General features: G+C 57.0%; 1 protein-coding gene across 1 annotated transcript in view; it reads right to left on the bottom strand.

Annotated features, from left to right (window-relative positions):
• Positions 1–11,403: 11,403 nt before the first annotated feature.
• HCN4 (hyperpolarization activated cyclic nucleotide gated potassium channel 4) overlaps positions 11,404–19,647 on the bottom strand; it is a 102,033-nt gene continuing 93,789 nt past the window's right edge. Inside the window, exon 8 of the mRNA XM_059857965.1 lies at positions 11,404–14,047. Within this exon, the coding sequence (XP_059713948.1) occupies positions 12,513–14,047 (1,535 nt within the window). The 3' untranslated portion in view covers positions 11,404–12,512. The remainder of the gene's footprint in view (positions 14,048–19,647) is intronic.

Genomic DNA, 19,647 nt, shown 5'->3' with positions numbered 1-19,647 from the left:
TCACTGTGAGATTCCCAGTCTGTTTGAGTTGAGGTGTAATTGGAGCCTTGTTTGTCGCTTTTTGTGCAGTTTCATATTTTCAGTGGGGGGAGAAGTAGCTGGGGAAGGGGAGGGGATCCTGGGGGGGGGGAGGGTTCATTCCTGTTGTTTTCCTGTCTTTTTCCAGTGACTGGGAAGACTGAAGAACAAGGAGACATCTTCAGCTGTGCTGTGTGTCTGGTCACTGGGCACAGGAAGAGGCTCCTTAGGAACATTCAGAGAATTCCTCCTGGGAATTGGGCTTCTCCTGCCCAGGTGACCCTACAGGAAGCTTCTTTTGGCAGCTGTTTTGTTGTTGTTGGTTTAAAGATGGATCAGGAGCCTTGGAAGTGCAGAGTGAGGCCTCAGCGAGGTTGCAGGGCTGGGGTTGAGCACCCTGGGCTCAGAGAACTTGAGGATTTTCTCATTCCCAACAGCCCAGATCCTGCCTGGAGAGCACTGAGGGGCCACAGGGTCCTGCAGGTCCTGTCCCAGGCCATCCCCACAGGAATCCTGCTCTGAAAGATTCCTCACACACAAACCAAGGCAAAAATGTATTTTTTTACACTTTGGAAACCATGTAAAAATCAACCCAGTGTTGGTGACCCAGGTGCTGATCCCAGAGCCGTCTGGAAAGGGAGGAGAGGGATCAGGGAGGGAAGAGGGATTTTCCTTTTCTCCTCGTGTGCTTGCCTGGCTCTGTCCTTCTCTGCATTAAAAAAAGGGCTGGAGTTCAGTAAAATGAGAAATAAAAAGAGAGAGAGAAACCCCAACCAGCTGCCAATGAGCTCCTGTGCAATTTCACTTCTGGGATAAAAGGAATCCCAAACTTCCTGATGGTTCAGGGGCTGGGATTTGGGAAGCTCAGGCCCCTCTGTGCCTCTGCCAGGAGATTTCCACTCAAGTGGCAAAAAGAACTTGGCTTCCTTTGCTTCCCTTTATCCCCTGAAGTGGAGCTGAAGCTCCCAGTGCTGTCCCTGGGATTGAGGGTGGGGCCATTTCCTGCATTTATTTATTATTGAGGGAGGGGAGGGAATTCAATCAATGGTAGCACCATGGGCCACCTGGATAATTAATGTTTGGACTTTTAATCAGTACAATTCAGGGCAAAATAAGCTACAGGACATGTATTTAAAGAATAAAATCCACGCCCTGGCCTGGAAAAGGAGGCTGTGGATCTGTTCCTTTGTCTATTTTTTACCTATACCCAAAGAAATGCCATCCTACACACACAGTATTCCCAGCTGGGGGCCTTTGTGAATATTCCTTATGTAGAACACCATGAATGTTAATATTGTCCTTGAATTTGGGGAGGGGGAGTATTTTTAATGATAAAACAACTGTTCAAAGTTGGTTTTTTAAGGTTAAACTGAAAAAAAAAAAAAAAAAGAAAAAACATTTATTCAATTCAGTGTACAATCTGTATTGCACTTTTTCACATTTTAATGCTACGTTTTCTTACATATCCTGTGATTTTAACTTTGGAACATTGTGTATCCTTGTAGTGTCATAGTCCAGCTGTGCAGTGACAGCTTCCCTCAGACATGTGGGGAGAAGGAACAAACCAAACCTGTACATTGTTTTATGATTCTCATGTAGAAGAATTTCAAGGACTGCTGTAGATGTCAACCTTTCTGTACAATTTTTTTGCTTTTCTGTAGTATTTGCTGTATCCTCTATGGCTTTTTTTAATAACTTCATGTTTATTATTTTGTATTGGGCATCCAATACACTTTTTTTAATCCAATCAACTCCTGTCCTGCTTGGAGAGTTTGTTTAATTCTTTGTAGTGGGTTCAGTGACCAGGTTTGGGGTTTTACTTGCCCTTTTTTCCTTTGCTCTGGGTTGTGTTCTCTGAAGAAAGAACAGAACTGTTCTCCCTCCCTCAGACTTTGTGCAGACACTGACCTTGGAGCATTTCCCTCTTTCAGAGTTCCACAGTAAAAATATCACCTTTTAATTAGCAAGCAGAGAAGGAAGGGGCTCAAATCAGTGCAAGTGCAAATAATAGCCTTAATAAACTGGGAAAACAATGGGACAATAACACCACAACCATGGGATATTGCACTTTCTGCTTCTGGATTGTGCAGTGCAGGAATTGCTCTCCCCGTGTCCACCCCCGTGCTGATGTGCATAAGCCCCGGGGCCAGCGGCCGCTGCCGGGGTCACAGCCCTGTCCCTGCCCTGTCCCTGCCCTGTCCCTGCCCTGTCCCTCCTTCCTCCCCCCTCCCAGCGGGCAGGGAGCCTGCAATTCCCCCGGAGGGATGGCCAGCGGCAGCTCAGCCGTGCCAGAGCTGCTGGGGCAGGGGAGAACCGGGGGAGCATTTCCTGTGTCCCGGAGAGAGCAGCTAAACCCTGCTGGACTCACCGACCTCCAGCTCCGAGCAGGGGCAGGAGCTGAGCGTTCCCAGCCCTGCCCAGGCTGGGATTGAGATCCCTGAGCTGGGAAAAGCTCCCAGACCACGGAGTCCACCCTGTGCCCAATCCCCTCCTTGTCCCAGCCCAGAGCACTGAGTGCCACCTCCAGGCATTCCTTGGACATCTCCAGGGATGGGGACTCCAAACCTCCCTGGGCAGTTCCAATCCCTGGCACCCCTTTCCAGGGAGAAATTCCTCCTGGTGTCCAACCCTTCCTTGGGAACGAACAATTCCTTCCCATATCCCATCCATCCCTGCCCTCTGGCAGTGGGAAGCCATTCCCTGTTTGCTGTCCCTCCATCCCTTGTCCCCAGTCCCTCTCCAGCTCTCCTGGAGCCCCTTCAGGCCCTGGCAGGGGCTCTGAGCTCTCCCTGAGCCTTCTCCTGTCCAGGTGAGCACCCCCAGCTCTGCCAGCCTGTTTCTGGGAGACCAGGGGAGGTTTCCAGCAGGTTACACATCTGCACCATGAGCCTCCCCTGACCCAGCCTGAGGCCGTTCCCCCTCCTTCTGTCCCTGTTCCCGGCTGTCCCCTCCTGTCAGGGACTCGTGCAGAGCCACAAGGTCCCCCCTGAGCCTCCTTTTCTCCAGCTGAGCCCCCCCCAGCCCCGCGCTCCAGGTTCCCTGGGGACCCCTGGCTGTGTCGCTGTGCCCGGGGCGGTGCCAGGGCGGTGCCAGGCAGCCCTGCGGGCACAGGGTGCCACCGCAGCCCGGGGACAGCAGATGGCAGCGGTGTCTCGCTGCTGAGCAGCCGCAGCGCTCGCACGGCCCGAGCCGAGCTCCGGCAGGGACCCTCAGGGCTGCTGCTGCTTCCCAGGGGAAAATCACGCTGTAAATCCCAGATTTTTTCCCAAGGGAGCTTTGGCTTCCGACCCTCAACAAGGGTTGTCTCAAAGAGCTGCAATAATTTGGGCAACGCTTGCAGGTTTTTGCCCAGTGAGAGCAGCCACCCATCTCCTCCTGAGTGGGTTTGACCCAAACCCTCTGGAGCTCAGTAAAAGCATTTCTGCAGCAGCTCAGGGCGATTCAACTCAACAGCTTTTACCAAAACCACTGAGGCAGTGCAGCTTTTCTTAGGATCCCAGAATGGTGTGGATGGAAGGGACCTTAAAGCCCAACTCCAATCCCACCTCTGCCATGGCAGGGACACCTTCCACTGTCCCAGGGTGCTCCAAGCCCTGTCCAACCTGGCCTGGGGCACTGCCAGGGATCCAGGGGCAGCCACAGCTGTGCCAGGGCCTCCCCACCCTCCCAGGGAAGAATTTCTCCCCACTACCCATGCCTGCCCTCTGGCAGTGGAAGCCATTCCCTGTGTCCTGTCCCTCCATCCCTTGTCCCCAGTCCCTCTGCAGCTCTCCTGGAGCCCCTTCAGGGCTCTGAGCTCTCCCTGAGCCTCTTCCTGTCCAGGTGAGCAGCCCCAGCTCTCCCAGCCTGTTTCTGGGAGACCAGGGGAGGTTTCCAGCAGGTTACACATCTGCACCATGTCACTCTTGAAAGCCAAGCCTGGAGCTGCACTGTGGCTCTCCAGAACCTTCCAGACACAATAAAATCCCTGCCCCCAGAGCAGCTGTGCCAGCTCTGCAGGACGGTGGCACCCTGGAAGTGCAGGGGACAGGCAGGACTGACAGGGCCCAGCAAGTCTGGAAAGGGAAAAGCCAGCTCTGGCAGCCACAGGAACATGAGGATAAAGGTGGAAGAGTGGAGCACACCCCCAGCCTGCCTGGGGAAGGGACAGGGAAAGACAGAATGCCACAGGGACAAACAAATCCAGTGAGGACCCCACAGCTGCCCCAGCAGCCAGGAGCAGCAGCACCCCCAAAAGGTGGGGCTCAGGTGGAGAGTCACCCCCAAAGCCCCACTCCTCCCTGGGCAGGCACAGGAGAAGCTGCTGGTCCTTCCTACTCTTTGCTGTACAGAACTGGACTGGGAGAAACTGGAACCTGCTTGTGCCCCACACTCCCCAGGTGTTTCCAATCACCTCCACCCCAGGTGTCTCCCATCCCCTCCATCCCAGGTGTTTCCAATCACCTCCATCCCAGGTGTCTCCCATCCCCTCCATCCCAGGTGTTTCCAATCACCTCCATACCAGGTGTCTCCCATCCCCTCCATCCCAGGTGTTTCCAATCCCCTCCATCCCAGGTGTCTCCCATCCCCTCCATCCCAGGTGTCTCCCATCTCCTCCATCCCAGGTGTTTCCCATCCCCTCCATCCCAGGTGTCTCCCATCCCCTCCATCCCAGGTGTCTCCCATCCCCTCCATCCCAGGTGTCTCCCATCCCCTCCATCCCAGGTGTCTCCCATCCCCTCCATCCCAGGTGTTTCCCATCTCCACCCCAGCCAGGGCCCTCCTCAGCTCCAGGACATTTCCCTGAGTCCCAGCCCAGCTGCTCCAGGCTGGGGCTGTCTCTGCCCACCCAGCTGGGCCTGGAGAGGGGGCAGGGAGCAGTGGGGTGTTTATGGGATGGGAGTGGAGTGGAGACAGCCCTTCCCAGCCAAGGCTGCTCTGTAAGAATCACTGGGATCTAATAAAACCCATCAAGCAAAGAACAGCATCACAATAAATTAGAAATGGATGCCGAGTCCCCACAGTGCTGTCACTCAGGGCTCCCAGAGAATATTCCAGAGTGCCCGAGGCTGGTGCCTGCCTGGTTTTGTACCACTTGAACCACACCCTGTGACTTACGGGACCACGTTGCTGGAGACAGGGAAGAAAAAAAGGTGTGGGTTGTGCCACGGGTGTCTCCAGTTGTCCGTGGAACTGTGGGGTGGAGCTTTCATGGCAGCGCTGATTAAAGCCACACCTTTAGCATCCTTGTAGGGCTGAGTGTGACTGTCCTCAGTGCCACAGACTCCCCAGGAGCACCGGGACATGAGACACGAGCTGTCCTGGCGCTCCAATCTCGGTCACCAGAGGGGTGTGAGGCAGCAGGGGGAGGTGAACAATCCCTCGGGACTCGTTCCTGCCTGGCACTGCAGCGGTGGGCAGATGAGTTCGGGCAGCAATGTGCCCTCAGCCCCGTGCCCCTCCTTCCCTCCTGTGCTCCCGAGAATCCACCAAGGCTGCCCGGGGGAAGCAGGAGTGCTGGCAGAGGAGCAGCATCCTTCCTCCCCACAGGGAGAAGCCACCCCAGCCCCAGGCCCTGGGCTCGCTCCGGCAGCGCTGGGATGTGCAGTTCTCCTGCCCACGGAGCTCCCAGCTCCAGGGGCTGTTCCCGGGAGGCAGCGGCAGCTGGGGCCGCCAGCCACGGCAGCTCCCGGTCCCGGGGGCTTCCAGCCACGGCAGCTCCCGGTCCCGGGAACCTCCAGCCACGGCAGCTCCCGGTCCCGGGGGTTTCCAGCCACGGCAGCTCCCGGTCCCGGGGGCTTCCAGCCACGGCAGCTCCCGGTCCCGGGAACCTCCAGCCACGGCAGCTCCCGGTCCCGGGGGTTTCCAGCCACGGCAGCTCCCGGTCCCGGGGGCTTCCAGCCACGGCAGCTCCCGGTCCCGGGAACCTCCAGCCACGGCAGCTCCCGGTCCCGGGGGTTTCCAGCCACGGCAGCTCCGGCCCTGGGGTTGGGTGGCCTTGCGGAGGGGCTGAAGGGATGGGCAGGGTCCTGGCCGGAGCTGCCCGGGGGACAGGAGCCCGGGACAGGCTGGAGGGGACAGCCAGCACGTGGCTCCTGTGCTGGCACCGCGTGAGCGCCGCTGCCCGCCCGACAGCGCGGCCGTGTGAAAACAGCGGGAGGGAGAAGGACGGAAAATGACCCTGAAGAGCTCTGTAATTTCCAGCCCAGCCAGGAGCGGCTCCCGGGGAGGGAAGGCGTTCACACACACGTGGCACCAGGACAGGCTGTTAACCCCTTCCTGCCCGCCGGTCCCGCAGCGCCCGTGCCAGCCGGGCAGTGCCCGCAGAGGGCCTGGCATCTGCCGGGCTGCAGCTCCCGTGAAGCTGCCGTGGCTCCCCACGGAGACAAAGGAGCATCTCCGTCTCCTGAGGGGCTCCAGGCGAGCTCTGTTCGATCAGAGCCTGGCGGAGGGAGCGGCGGTGGTTGGGGTCGGTGGGGGCTGCAGCCTGCGCTGCGCTGCTGCTGCAAGGGGCAGCGATCGCCTCTCCTGCCTCTGCAAATGACAGAACCGAGTCACGGCTTTGTTCCCTTAATCTGCCTTAATGGCACCGCCTTCAGCTCCATCAAAATCAGAGCCTAAAGCCAGAGCGGGGATTAGGCAAAGGGCGCTGGAATTAGCGCGGCAGAATGGCTGGAGGCTCTGCAAGTGATGTGACTGAACCCATGAACATAAATCCAGCCTCTCCTCATCGAGGGGAGAGAGCAGCCGGGGAGGGGATGGCTTTGGGGCTTTGGAGAGCCCCTGTCCATCCAGGAGCAGTGCCCAGGCACCCCTGGGTGCGGGGACAGGGCTGGGGACAGCGGGCACTGCTCCCCCGAGGTGGCTGTGAGGCTGCAGGGAGGACAGGGTGTCCTTGCAGCCATCACCTGCACGGGGGGCACACCTGGAGCTCCAGCACGGAAGGTCTGTGCTGAAAAGCAGGGGGTGCTCAGCTCTCACCTGGGCACCTTGGGCTGCCCCAGCTTCTCCCCTGGGATCCCCCTGGGAAAAGCACATCCAGCCAGGGCTGCCCCTCTGCCAGGAGCTCATAGCGTTGCTCACATGCCTGAGCAGCCTCATTTCATTCCTGCAGGTTTCTGAGTGTAGATTTAGGCTGAAAACCAGAGTAGAGGGGCCAGAGGCACACACCAAACCTGGGAGCACAGTGGGAGCATTTCTCCGTGTGGGACAAGGCACAAACGAGAGCAGGGAAGTGCAGGATGATGAAAAGCTGCTGCAGGATCACCTGCAACCCCAACTGCAGCTCGGCCTGCCCTGCTTCTCCTCCCCCTGCAGAGGGGAGTTATGGAGTCCAGCAGAGGGAAAGATCCCCCCATTCCTCACACAGCTCACCCCAGCCTGGCCTGCAAGGGGCAGAGGGCACGGGAGGGAGTATCTGGCATCCAGCAAAGAGCACTGCTGGTGTGTGTGTGCCAGTTCTGGGGCTCAGCCCTGCAGCTCCAGCCCCCCTGGGGCGGGCACAGGGCTCCTGGCATCGTGCCATGGGCTGGCCTCTGCCCTGCCCTCTCCTGGGAGTCCCTGGTGCCCATGTCTGAGCCCTCTGGGCTTGGAGACGTGGCTGCAGTGCTGGGCAGGGGGATCAGTGCCAAAGGAAGGGTCCTGCCTCACCAGGTGCCAGCTCTGTGGGAAGCAGAGCTCCTGGCCAGCCTTGATTCCAAGTGTGAGCCCAGCACTCCCTGCCAGGCTGCTGAGAAGCCATCCCTGGCTCCTGCTGTCCTCCCTCAGCTCAGGAGGGCCCCACCCTGACCCCAGGGCTGTTCCCCTCTGTGTCCGTGTGCCAGGTGGGCACAGGGCTGCTGCCAGGGCAGGGCAGGGATGTGCCCCCAGTGCCTCTCCAGTCCCACACTGCTCTGGGGCCCTCAGTCCCTGCAGAGCAGCCCTGGTGGGTGCCCAACTCCAGCTCTGGCAGCAGGGCATTCCCAAGGAGCTGGAAGTGTCCCCTGCCACCTCTGAGGGCTGTGAGCAGTGACATGTCCCCTCTGCCCACGGGGTGGAGCCTCGGAGGAGCTGCCCCATTTGCTTTTTGCTCTCTGTGCTTTGGCCATGGCTGAGAGCATTGCTTTGTGCCCACCTCCCCCTTCCCAAAGGGATCCTGTCCCACAGAAGAGCAGGGGGCAGTGTGGCTCATGGCTCTCAGCTCCTGTCACTGTCACAGCAGTGCCTTGGGGGACAGGGATGGGCTCAGCCCTGAGCCTGGGGGTGAAAGCTGTCTGGTGTTCCTTATTTCAGGTAAAATGCACTCTGCTGTAGTGATGGCTTTAAAGGGGTCATTCCCAACTTACTCAGGGCTCTCCTAGCAGGGAGGAAAAAGATGCAACTCCCTTTTCCTTCTGGGCATCCCCAGGAGCACCTTGCAGGGTACCTGAGCTTGCTGGTCCCGTGCTGGGAGATCCCTGGAACTGCAGAGGAGATGAAACAGGACTCAGTCAGGGCATGCCCACCCTCAGCCCCAGCCTGGGACTTCCTGGGGACACCCCAGAGGCGTGGCAGGGTGTCCCTGATGGTGGCTGTGACCTGGGGGGGGACAGCCTGAGGGTCCTGCCAGGCACAGAGCTCAGGGAGGCTGCAGACAGGAGGAAAATCCTCTTCCCAAAAGAGAGCTGAGCCCCAGCCTGCCTCTCCCTGAGGCCCTGGCAGCACTTTCCTTCTGCCCAGGGCTGGCTGGTGCAAGGACCAGCCAATCCTAGTGCCCTGGGAAAGCACTGCTGGGTTCTGTGGGCTCCCATACCCCAAAATCTCCCCCAGGGTCCAAGAGCCATGAGTGTGGGAGCTGCTGCCTCTCCCAAAGCCAGAGACTGCTGGCTGGGCAGCCAGGCCAGGCTGAAATTCCCATGAATTCCTGCCCAGTCTGGAGCTGGGCAAAGGGAGAGACCACCGGAGCTGCTGCAGCTGCCTTTGCCCCACCCTGAGGAGGGCTCCTGAGGCTCTGTGGGGCAGGCAGTGGTGATGAGGGGCAGACCCACCCCGCTGAGGGCAGTGACCTGCCTCTGGGGATGTTTTCCTCACAGCTGGATCACCCCAGTGCTCTGTGAAGTCCTTGCAGTGAGGCAAGGAGGCAGCACCCTGTGCTGAACCAGCCAGGCCTTCCAGGTGTGCTTTCAGAGCTCAAAATTTGGATTCTGTTCCAGTGCAACCTTCCAAATTTACAAATCTTCTGGGAAATCTTCATTTTAAAAGAAATACTGGCTTGGGCAGGGCTACCAACCTGTTCCCTCTGTTACAGGAATGGCATGGAAAACAGCCTGGCCTAAAAACCCATTCCAAAAGGTAACCCCAACATTTCAGTGCCTGAAGTCCCCGTGGGAACTCAGGACAAGGTGACCCACCAGGAGTCACCCACAGACCTGAGAGGGCCTTGCAGGAGCAATGGAAGCTCAGAGCTCAGGCCAGTTTTACCTTCCTAAAACTCCTGGCCTTGGCATCCTCCCTGTGTAGTTCCTGTGCTGCTGCCAGGGGCTGTGTCCTGTGCAGGGCTCCTCCTCCAGGGATCCCACAGGCAGCCACAGCTTCCATGTCTGCATGATAGTGAAGGATTTTCTTGCACACATCTGCAAAACAACTGCCAGATTTCTCCCTTGGCTTGGTGAAAATTCAGGTGTAGGTGGAATTGGCTGAATACAGAGAATGTGTGAGGTGGTGAACACCCTGCCAAAGCTCCAAAGGCAGCAGGAAAACAGAGACAGGACAAGGCAAAGGGCTGAAATGGGGTTTTCCTCCTTTAAAGGTCATCTCGTGTTGCCTGGAGCTCACCACGTGAAGCACACAGCAAGTCACAGGGGTGGGTTTTTCACATTTTTATTTACTAAGGTTTTTATTGTGTGTTTTATATTGCAAACCCCACCCCTAGAACTCTTCCCCCCCCTTCCCCCCAAAAGAAACCAAATAATAATAATAATAATAATAATAATAATAATAATAATAATAATAATAATAAATATAGTTCCACCTACTGAGACAAGCCTAGTGTTGACTGGGGTCCAGTCAGAATAACTCAGAGTTGGCTACTGCAGTGCTGAGAGCTGGAAACCCAAAGAAGATCCCCGAGGGAAGCAAAGCCAAGGAGGATGTCCTGCACTGAGGAGGGGGCACGGCCGGGCAGTGCCAGCCCTGGCTGTCCCCTGAGGGTCCCCAGGGTGCCCAGAACTCAGGGCCAGTGCAGCAGCCACAGGATAGGAGCCCAAGAGGGCTGGAGACCCTTCCCCCCTGCCTGCCCAGCCCACCCCAAACCCTCCAGGTGCTCGGCCAGGGGCCCTCTGGCACACAGGGGAAAGGTTTGCTAAAAACCCAAAAAACTGCAAAGGATATTGTGAGTCTTCCTTCTACCTCTGAAAACATGAGAGGGTCTGTGAGTCTGCTTCAACTCCTGTTTCAAGATGAACCTGTACATATTTGGAAAAGCAGGATCTAGAGGTTATAATTGTCACCTGCCAATCAGCCCTGCAGGAGGGTCAGAACTGACACGTATTTTAGTTTAAAACTAGGATATACATATATATATATATAAATATGTGTGTGTGTGTGTGCTGACACGTGTGCATAAATAGACTACAGATGTGTGTGACTACCCTACAGATAGAAAAGCAGGTGTGTAGATATAGATACATCTATAAAATCTATACAAACACACACACACACACACACACACTCACCCTCCCACCACACTCACACAGACAGAGCTGCATGGAGCCAGTAGAAAAAGCATTTCCAGAGTTCCCCTGACCCTTTAAGGAAGACCAAAGCTGATCACATCTGAATTCAGAGCCACCAAAGCAGGGTGAAGCAGGAGTGCCCGGGAATGCAACATTCAAGGTGCAGGCACGTGGCAGAGAGCTCTGCAGACGAGTCGGTATAAAAACAACCATCAGCCAGGGCTGGGGGCAGGGCACAGGGGCACAGGGAGCTCCAGGGGTCGGGGCTGGGGGGGGGGGGGAAGTTTTTGGCACTGCTGCATGGAGTCTCTGTCCCCCTGAGGGCTGGGGACAGAGGGAGGCTGGATGTGTCTCTAAGGAGTGTTAGAAAAGTTGAGCACCTGACTCGGACAGTGAGGTGGCCACAGACACCCCTTGGCCTAAGAAAACCCCAAACAGAGAGAGAGGAAGGACCAGGTGACACAAAAGGAGATGTCTGCCCTGAAGGTAAAGGCTGTGGCTTCTCAGTGCTGCTGGCCCCGCTCTGTCCCCGCCCCGCTGGGAGTGTCCCCGGGCGGGGAGCCCAAAGCCCAGCCCCAGGTGCCCCAGGTGTGCCTGGGGACACTGCAGGGTGTCAGGGGAAGCCCACCAGGTGCAGGCTGTTATTGCTGGTGAAATCAAACAAAGGATTTCGGTTCCCCCAGCAGGGGACAAGCACAGACCATGGCTGGCCAAATTTCTGGGCTGATCTGGTTTTAATGGTAAAAACAGAATTGTAAATCTTGGAACTGTCCTGGTGCCTCCCACTGCCCTGGGCTAAGGAGGAGGAGGAGGGCTGGGGACTGCACCCCACTGCTCAGTCCTTTCTAGTTCTCCTCAGAGCAGTCACCCAGGGACACTGAGACACTGAAGTGACAGAGGGGACGTTAAAGCATTGTCTCTTCCTTCATCCCCCCTGTGTTTGCACACACCACGGAGAGGCTGAAGCTTGGGGTGCTGGCAGAGCCAGGGTTTCTCCCCCTGCCCACATGCCAAAGCACAGAGGGATCATCCCTGCCCTCCCTGTGCCTTACAGGGATTGCTCCTTGTTCCCACTGGAGCATCAGTGGAGTAAGAAAGGGACAATCTGCAGCGAGGCCCGTCCATCCCCTGGTCACCTTCATCTTCCTCAGCTGGAGCCCAGCCCAAACGTCAGCCCCTGGGAAATCCCTCAAGGGGTCTGCAAGAGTGAACTCACCCCCTCCCAGCTCCTCTGTGACCTGCTGAGGACAGGAAGGGAGGGACACCTGGCAGGGAAGGAGGGACACTTGTGGTGCTGGGCCACCCACGTCCCCTGCCCCAGGGTCACAGCTGGGGCAAAGCTGAGGCCAACCAGGGCTGCTCTACAAACACCAGCTCCAGGCCTGACCCCACAGCCCCTTCTGTGGCCCACATCAACCTGGGATCTTTGTCTCAACAGGAAAACCTTTTTGGTGGCTTCTATGGCTGCTCATTCACGTGTTCCAGCTCAGGCACACACCCCGGCTGTGCGTTACCTCGTTGGATTAAATTTGCTCCTATCCTTTTTTTCCTGTGTATTAAAATATTCTATAAAATCAAGTGACCAAAAATCTATAGCTCTAAGAATACCTGGTTATCGTCTTTTTTTTTTTCCCGTTGTTTTTCATGTGTTTTTTTTTCTTTGTTTCTAAGCACAGTTAAACCTAAACAAAAGAAATGGAGGGAAAAAAAAGAAAACAAAGCAGGAGTGGCTCGGGGTGGGGGGAAAGGAAAGGAAAAACTCGCTCGGTGAACTCATCAGGAACTGAAGGGCAGAGCTGGCAGGAGCAGCTCCTGCAGGAGTCCTCACAAATTGGAGGGCAGTTTGGACCTGACGGGCTCCAGATCCCCCGTGAGCACTATGGACTCTTTGCGCCCGCCCGCGCTCAGGGCAGCGGCGCCGGCGGCGAAGGCCAGCGGGTGTGGCAGAGAACCTGAGGACATCTGGCGTGGCAGCGTCACCCGCCCGGGGACAGAGCTGCAAGGCTTCCCCAGGAGTCCGCTCCCGCCGCCGCCGCCGGGGAAAGGGGAGAAGCTGGAAACAGATTCTCTAGAGGAATGAGGAGAGCTGTGGCGGGCCAGCGTCTGAGCCAGCTCTTGGGGCAGAGAGGGCTGGGACGCAGAGATCAGCTTGATGTCCTGGTTGAGGCGAGCCGGCAGCGCCTGGGCCGGGGGGCTGGCGGGCTGCGGCAGCAGCAGCGAGCCGTGCGAGCCCGAGGGCCCCGCGGGACCGCTCTGGAAAGTTCTGGCGGCCACCGGGCTCTGGCTGGGAGGACTAAGGCCAGAAGGGGTGTAAGAGGGAGAGGCGATGCCGGGCTGCTGGAGCGGGGCTGCGGGGGCGAAGGGAGGCCGCTCCTGGTGGAGCTGGGCTATCGTTCCAGTCAGAGATCCTAAAGCACTTGGATGTGTTTGGCACGGGCCTGCGGACGGCCCACCCGAGGCCTGCGCCAGCTGGCTTAGGCTGGAGGATGGAGAGTTGGAAGAAGGAGAGGCTTGGAAATGGTTCAATCCCCCCAGGGTCCCACTGCCCGAGAGCTGCTGCTGTGACTGTCCCCCCTGTGGTGGTCTCGTGGTGGGCTGGAACTGGTTCAGGAGACTGGGGGGGGAGTTTGATGAGAGCTGGGTGAGCGATGTCGACGGGGAGCTGGCTGTGGCTTGCTGGAAGTGCCCAAATCCGCTGCTGGAGAGGGCTGGCTGCTGCTGCTGCTGCTGCTGCTGCGGGGGCTGAGCTGTGCCTAAGGGTGACCCAGAGGGTGCACTCTGGAACTGGCTCAGCCCCACCGAGGAGGCGCTGCCGAGCCCCGGCTGGCCGGAGCCCCCCGGCGGGGAGCCCACGTGGAACTGGCCCAGGCCGGCAGCGGCCGAGAAGCCGGCGAGCTGCTGGATGTGGAAGGAGGAGGACGAGGGTGTCTCCGCGCCTGGCGTGTGCAGCTGGGACGGGGTGCTGGACGGGGAGCCCACGGCGGAGGGGCCGGCGGACGGCACGAGCGACTGGAATCTCTTCAGCTGCCTGGGGGTCTGGTTGGGCTGCTGGCCCAGCGAGCCCAGCACGGACACGGGCGGGCGGAAGATGGCCGTGGGCAGGCGCGGGTGGTGGGTCAGGGCGATGGCCACCGAGGTGGTGGCGGCGGCGGCCTGCAGCGGGGCCTGGATCAGCGGCGTCCAGATGACCGGCGTGGGCGTGGAGGCGGCGGCGGCGGCGGCCTGCACGTTGTGGGCACAGTGAGCCATCTCCCGGTCGTGCTGCACGATCTGCTGGATGATCTCGTTCTCCTGGTAGTTGAACACCCCCGAGTTGAGGTCGTGCTGCACTTTGTGGAGCAGGATGGAGTTCTTCTTGCCTGTGGAGGAAGGGAGGAGAGAAAGGGTCATTGCGGGTGGCAGAGGACAGATAGAGCTTCCTGCCCCACTTCCCTGGAATGCCTCCCCTTGGTGCCCCAGCAGTGAGACGGCAAACACCACATCTCCTGCTCCTGTGGAACCAACAGCCTCGGCTCCCACAGAGCTGGGAGCTGGAGCACAGAGCTGCATGTCCAACAGGACACACATCCTTGGGCAGCAACAGCGCTGCTGGGAAGTGTGGCAGACTGGCAGCAAAAAGCTGATGGATTTGCAAGATTCCCATTTTGTACATGAGCTTCCATTAGAAAAAGAGAATAAAACCTCAAAAATATAAACCCAGTGAAATCGTCTCCTTCGCCAGTCTCCTTCAGCTTCACCTCTTCCTCACCTGTCTCAGGTGCCTTGGTCACTCTGGAGTCAAAGATAGGGGTTCACTTGAAAGGAGATTTCTCTTGATGATCTTGGAGTCTTTTCCAATCTGAATGATTCTGTGACTTCATGAGCTGGAAAAGCTCAGCTGGGCCAGGTAGGACCCTTGGGCACCCTGCAGCTCCTGTGCCCTTGGAGCTCCAGCTTTAGGGAATGCTCCAGCTGGATTCCCAGCCTGCAGCCAGAGTTTAACTCAGCTCTTTGCCCTTGCAATGGGCTGGAAAACGCAGTGCAGTGATTTGTCCAGTCTGGGAGTGCAGTTGGCCCTGGAGGGATCACGGCTGGGCTGAGGGACAGAGGCAACCAGGGCAGGGCCTGGCACCAGAGGGATTTCCTTTTGATCCCCCCCAGCCAGCTCTCAGATCTTTATGATCTGAGGCACATCGAGATGACATCCAGATGGTTGTTTGGTTTTTTTACTGCATGATGTAGCTTTTAAGTGCAGCAGATAAAAGAGTAAGAGTTTAAGGACATGCCTCTTACTCCAGCCAAATGGAAAATCAAACATCTGGCAGGAGAGAGCTGGAATGGCACTGAAGAGGGAAGGTGGCACCCTGGTCTCCTAAAGAGCCACTCTGCAACAGCAGAGTCTTGGATATAACTCACTGAGCTCCAAATCCAGCACCAGAAAAAGGTGAAACAACTCCTGCAGAAATGAAGAAAGAATTGTACAAGAGGAGGGAGATCCCAGTCACTCCCACCGTGATGCTGGGAAGGCAAAATGTGTTCAGTTCTTGCTGCAAAGCATGGAGTGTACAGAAACCACCCCCATGAACAACACCAGGGAGGAAGCACAGCACATTCAGAACAGAGGTGGTTTCACAGCAGCTGAGGAGGGAGCTCAGGGACAAAGGAAGCTGTTCCCAAACCTTCCCCTCCCTTGCAGGAGGAACCAGCAAAAAGGATTTGAGCCAAGCCCATAAAAAAGGAAGGAGCAATCTGTAATTGCAGATGCTGCCAGAACACGCTGAAGGTTTTCCCTTCCCTTTTTCACATCAAGCCTTTGTCACCCCACAAAGGTCAGGGGGTGGCTCTGAGGGCTCCTGCAGTGGGCAGAGCTGCACTGAAATGCTGCCAGGGTTCTGATCCTGGATGTGCACCCAGGACCTGGCTGCTGTGGGGAGTAGGATGGGATGCTCAATGCTCTGCTGTTTTACCTACTGCCAATCACTCCCTGCAAAAAAAAAAAAAAAAAAAAAGGCAGAACAGCTTTTGTTTCCCACTCAGAGCAAGATCCTAGCCTGGGAAGGACGTGATACTGGAGGCAAGCAGAGTTTGGAGCTGCTGAAGTCATTCCAGGGGCTGGAGGGGTGTGTGTAGGAATTCTCTGATGGCTGATGGCTGGACTGGAACAGCCCTGGATACCCCAGAGAGACAGACCCCAGTGCCTCCCACAGCCAGGCACAGCAGAGGCAGCACCAGGGCCACCTTTAAATGGGGTTTGGCACAGGAGGTCACTGAGCACACACACACACAGAGTCATTTCCACCCAGATCTGCTAAAATCACAGCAAATGGGCTCCACAGAGCTGCTTAAACACACTCAGAGACACAGACTGTGTGTGGAGAGAGCAGAACCTGCCTGACTGCAGCTGCAGGTGAGGGAGGAGGTGGCCAGACTGCAGCACTCCAGAGCCACAGAGGCACTGGGACTGCAGCTTTGCAATCCTGCCCTTCCCAGAGCTGAAGGGACAAATCCCAGCATGGGCCATGTGCAGCCCCTGCAGCACTCAAGGTCAGGCTGTGCCTGGGACACACACTGAGCTCAGAGCAGCTGGGGACAAAGCTGCTGTCCTGAGATAAAACCAGCCTGAGGGGAAGGGCCAGAGCAGGGACATGAGGAACAGCTTCCCAAAGTGCCATGCTGGCCTCACCACACCTCATCCCACTCTCCCAGTGCCCTAACCCCATCCCACTCCTGTCCCAGTGCCCTGGCTGTGGCTCTGGGGCTGGTCCCAGAGCAGGGTGGCCCTGAAGCCCTGCTCTGTGGCTTCCCTTCCTCTCAGGCCATCTCAGCTGGCTGGAAAGCCCCACTGATTTCTGGCACCTGCAGGCAGGGTGAAGAGTGAAGGCAAGGACTGTGAACCTGGGCTGCTGGGTGGGAGAAACTGCTCCAGGTAGGGGGGGGCATGAGATGGGATCCATCTCTGAGGGTCTCCTGCTCAGTGCCCTAGAGGTCTGTGTTGGCATGTGGACTCATCACTAGGGAGAGAATGATGCTGTGCCTCCAAGCTGCCTTTGCAGAACACTTCTGGGGGGCATTTCTGTGACTCCCAGGGGAAACCACCCTGGATGTCTGCCAGCAGCACTCCAGGGGCTCCACAGCCCAGTGAACACAGACCAGGCTGATGCTTTCCAAACGTGCCTGATATTTACTGGAAGTGGTTTGATCAAAGCTCCTTAGGTTTGTCAAGTTGATGAAGTAATACCAGTAAAAACCTTGGAATGATTATTTCTGTTGTTTTTTAAACCAGAACACTCCATTTTCCCTTTGAAATCACATTACACTTCACTGTTTTCCTGAGCCCAGCTTGCCTCTATTAGCTGTTTCATTAGATCACATTTTTCTCTTCTGATTTGCCAAGAAAATATCAAATTTCTCCTCCAGAACGCTGCAGAAGATTATGGAAAACGTTCTTCCAGCCATGAAAGGGGAGAGGAATTTTTCAAAACCATTTTTTAAAACTGTAACTGGTTGGCAAACTGAACAATTAATTGACTTCCCCATTCTAATGAATTGCCTCATTTACACAGTGTTTCCACATGTCAATATAAACCCTGGGGGTTGCTTCTGGAGAAAATCCTGTTTCCCACCAGCCCCAGAGCAGAGTCCTGCTGGGACAAACATTCCTGAGGTCCTGCACGAGACAGAAACCAGCAGTGGGACAGAAAAGAGGAGTGGGACTGACTTTGCTTGGGCCAAGGTTGGTGCTGACATTATTCCTCCTCCTCTTCATGGTTTGGAGGGATTGGGGTCAGTGGGTTCCACACCATCATGGTGCTGTTCGCTGGCCAGGTGGGGCTGGGGGCTTCAGAAGGGTCTGGGGGCTTTGGGGGGTTCAGGGGGGCTTGGGGGATTTGGGAGGTTTGGGGTGGTTGGACCCCACACCATCATGGTGCTGTTCGCAGGTTGGGCTGGGGACTCTGGGGGGGCTGAGGGGATTTGGGGAGGTCTCAGGGTGGTCTCAGGGGTCTCAGGGGGGGGGTCCCTGACCCCTGTGTGCCCCCCAGGCCACCCCCAGCAGCCCCATCGTGGTCAAGGTGGTCTTAGGGGTCTCTGGGGGTCTCTGGTGGTCCCTGACCCTGCTGTCCCCCCCAGGCCATCCCCAGCAGCCCCATTTGGGTCAAGGTGGTCTCAGGGGTCTCTCTGCTTTGAGGGGGGGTCTCTGGGTGGTCTCAGGGGTCTCTAAGGGGGGGGGGGGTCCCTGACCCCTGTGTCCCCCCCAGGCCACACCCAGCGGCCCCATCCAGGTCAAGGGAGTCTCAGGATGGTCTTGGGAGTCTCTCTGCTTTGCTGGGGGGTCTCAGGGTGGTCTCTGGGTGGTCTGGGGGTCTCAGGGTGGTCTCAGGGTGGTCTGGGGTGGTCTCAGGTCTCAGGGATTGAGGAACCAGTTCCAATCCCTTTTCCTGGCCTGGGTTCCTTGTCCCAGCCCCTGGGCAGGAGGGCAGGGCAGTTGGCAGGGAGGGGGATGCAGCTGCTGAGTTTGGCTCTGGGGACCCTCCTGAGATGAGGTTCTGTCCCAGCCCTGCTCAGTGACCCCCAGGGAGTGACTCCTGTGCTCCTGCTCAGCCACGGGGAAGCTTCATCAGGAGAAGCCAAAGGTTCTCCTGCAATCCAATCAAGGAGGCTGAGTTTGTCCTTCTGGGATGTTCATCCCACAGAAATCAAAGTGCTGGGCACAGTGAGGTGCTGAGTTAACAATCCACCCCAAATCACTGCTAAAGGCTGCACACCAACTCACTGAGACACCCCAGCCCCAGCTCCAGCTCCCCTCCCTCCCCTCTGGGCTCTGAGGACTCCCTCTTTGCCTCACTGCAGCAATGGGCTAAATACAGGGAGAAAAGGAAGATATTCAGAGCCTTGGAGATGTTCAGAGCAAAGCTCCTGGTGCTCTGAAGTCGAGTGGGGTATGTAAAATTATGGAAACCAAGCAAACAGATGTTGTTCCCCTAATTAAGAACTGCAAAGTCAGATTTTCCTCAACTGTAGATAGCACACAAAAGAACAGGGAGAAAGGCTCCTGTGGTTTCATAAAAGGAGCCAGCACTCCACAATAATTCTTCTATCAAACAATCAAAATTAGCTTTCTGTTGTTAAAATTCTGCCCAGACACAGGGGAAATTAGCTGTGACTTTCTGTTCCTTTCTCCTTTCAGTTCTCTCTGAGCCCACTGGCTGCACTTTAAGAATTCAGGTCATTCAATTGCTTTCTGAATTTGCATGTATTTGAAATAATCTCATTTTATTAGGCTGCCTTCTGCCCTGGCTTGCTGTCAGAGTGGCTGCTCCCACCACAGGGGTGCTTCTCTCAGGTCTTCACTGATTATTCCTGGCACCAAGGGCTGGGTTGGAGCCTGGCTGCACATCCCAGCTCTGCCCTGGAGCTGGGCCTTCCCTGCCAGGGGTTCTCCTGAGCTGTCTCCTGCAGGAATTCAGCCCCAGAGGGGGTACCCAGCCCGCTCTCAGGGCTGGGTTTGCCCTGGCCCAGGAGTTTCCTGGTTGGGAGGAGCTGCTCCAGCTCCTGCCATGGTTTCAGAGTCTGTGTGCACAGGGAATTCAAACTGGTTCTTAACCCCCAGACTATGGGTTCTTTCCCTGTTGGAAAGAAGCAGGTGAAGACCCACTGAGCTGCATTTCCTCTCTGGGAAGGTTTCTGCTCAGAATTCAGGAGCCCTTGGAGGAGAGCTCAGCAAAGCCAGCTGGATCAGCCCTAAGAGCATCCCCAAAACACTGCTCTGGAAACTGGGAGTGACTTCCCTGAGAGCCTGGCTGTGCAAATCCATGGATTTACAGAGCTCTGACACCTGCCAGGGCAGCTCTCTCTGCATCCTGCCCTTCCCTTTCTCCCTGGCTGGATCCTCTCCACTCTGGGGGTACCTGTGAAATGGACAATTCCCTCCCTTCCCTCCCTGGACAGCTCAGGCCTGTCTCTGATTGCTTCCCCTCTTCCA

The sequence above is a fragment of the Haemorhous mexicanus genome, chromosome 13 (genome assembly GCF_027477595.1).
Source record: "Haemorhous mexicanus isolate bHaeMex1 chromosome 13, bHaeMex1.pri, whole genome shotgun sequence".
NCBI classification, from domain to species: domain Eukaryota; kingdom Metazoa; phylum Chordata; class Aves; order Passeriformes; family Fringillidae; genus Haemorhous; species Haemorhous mexicanus.
Note: the sequence above shows the minus strand (reverse complement) of the source record. Positions and strands in the feature narration are given on the sequence as shown.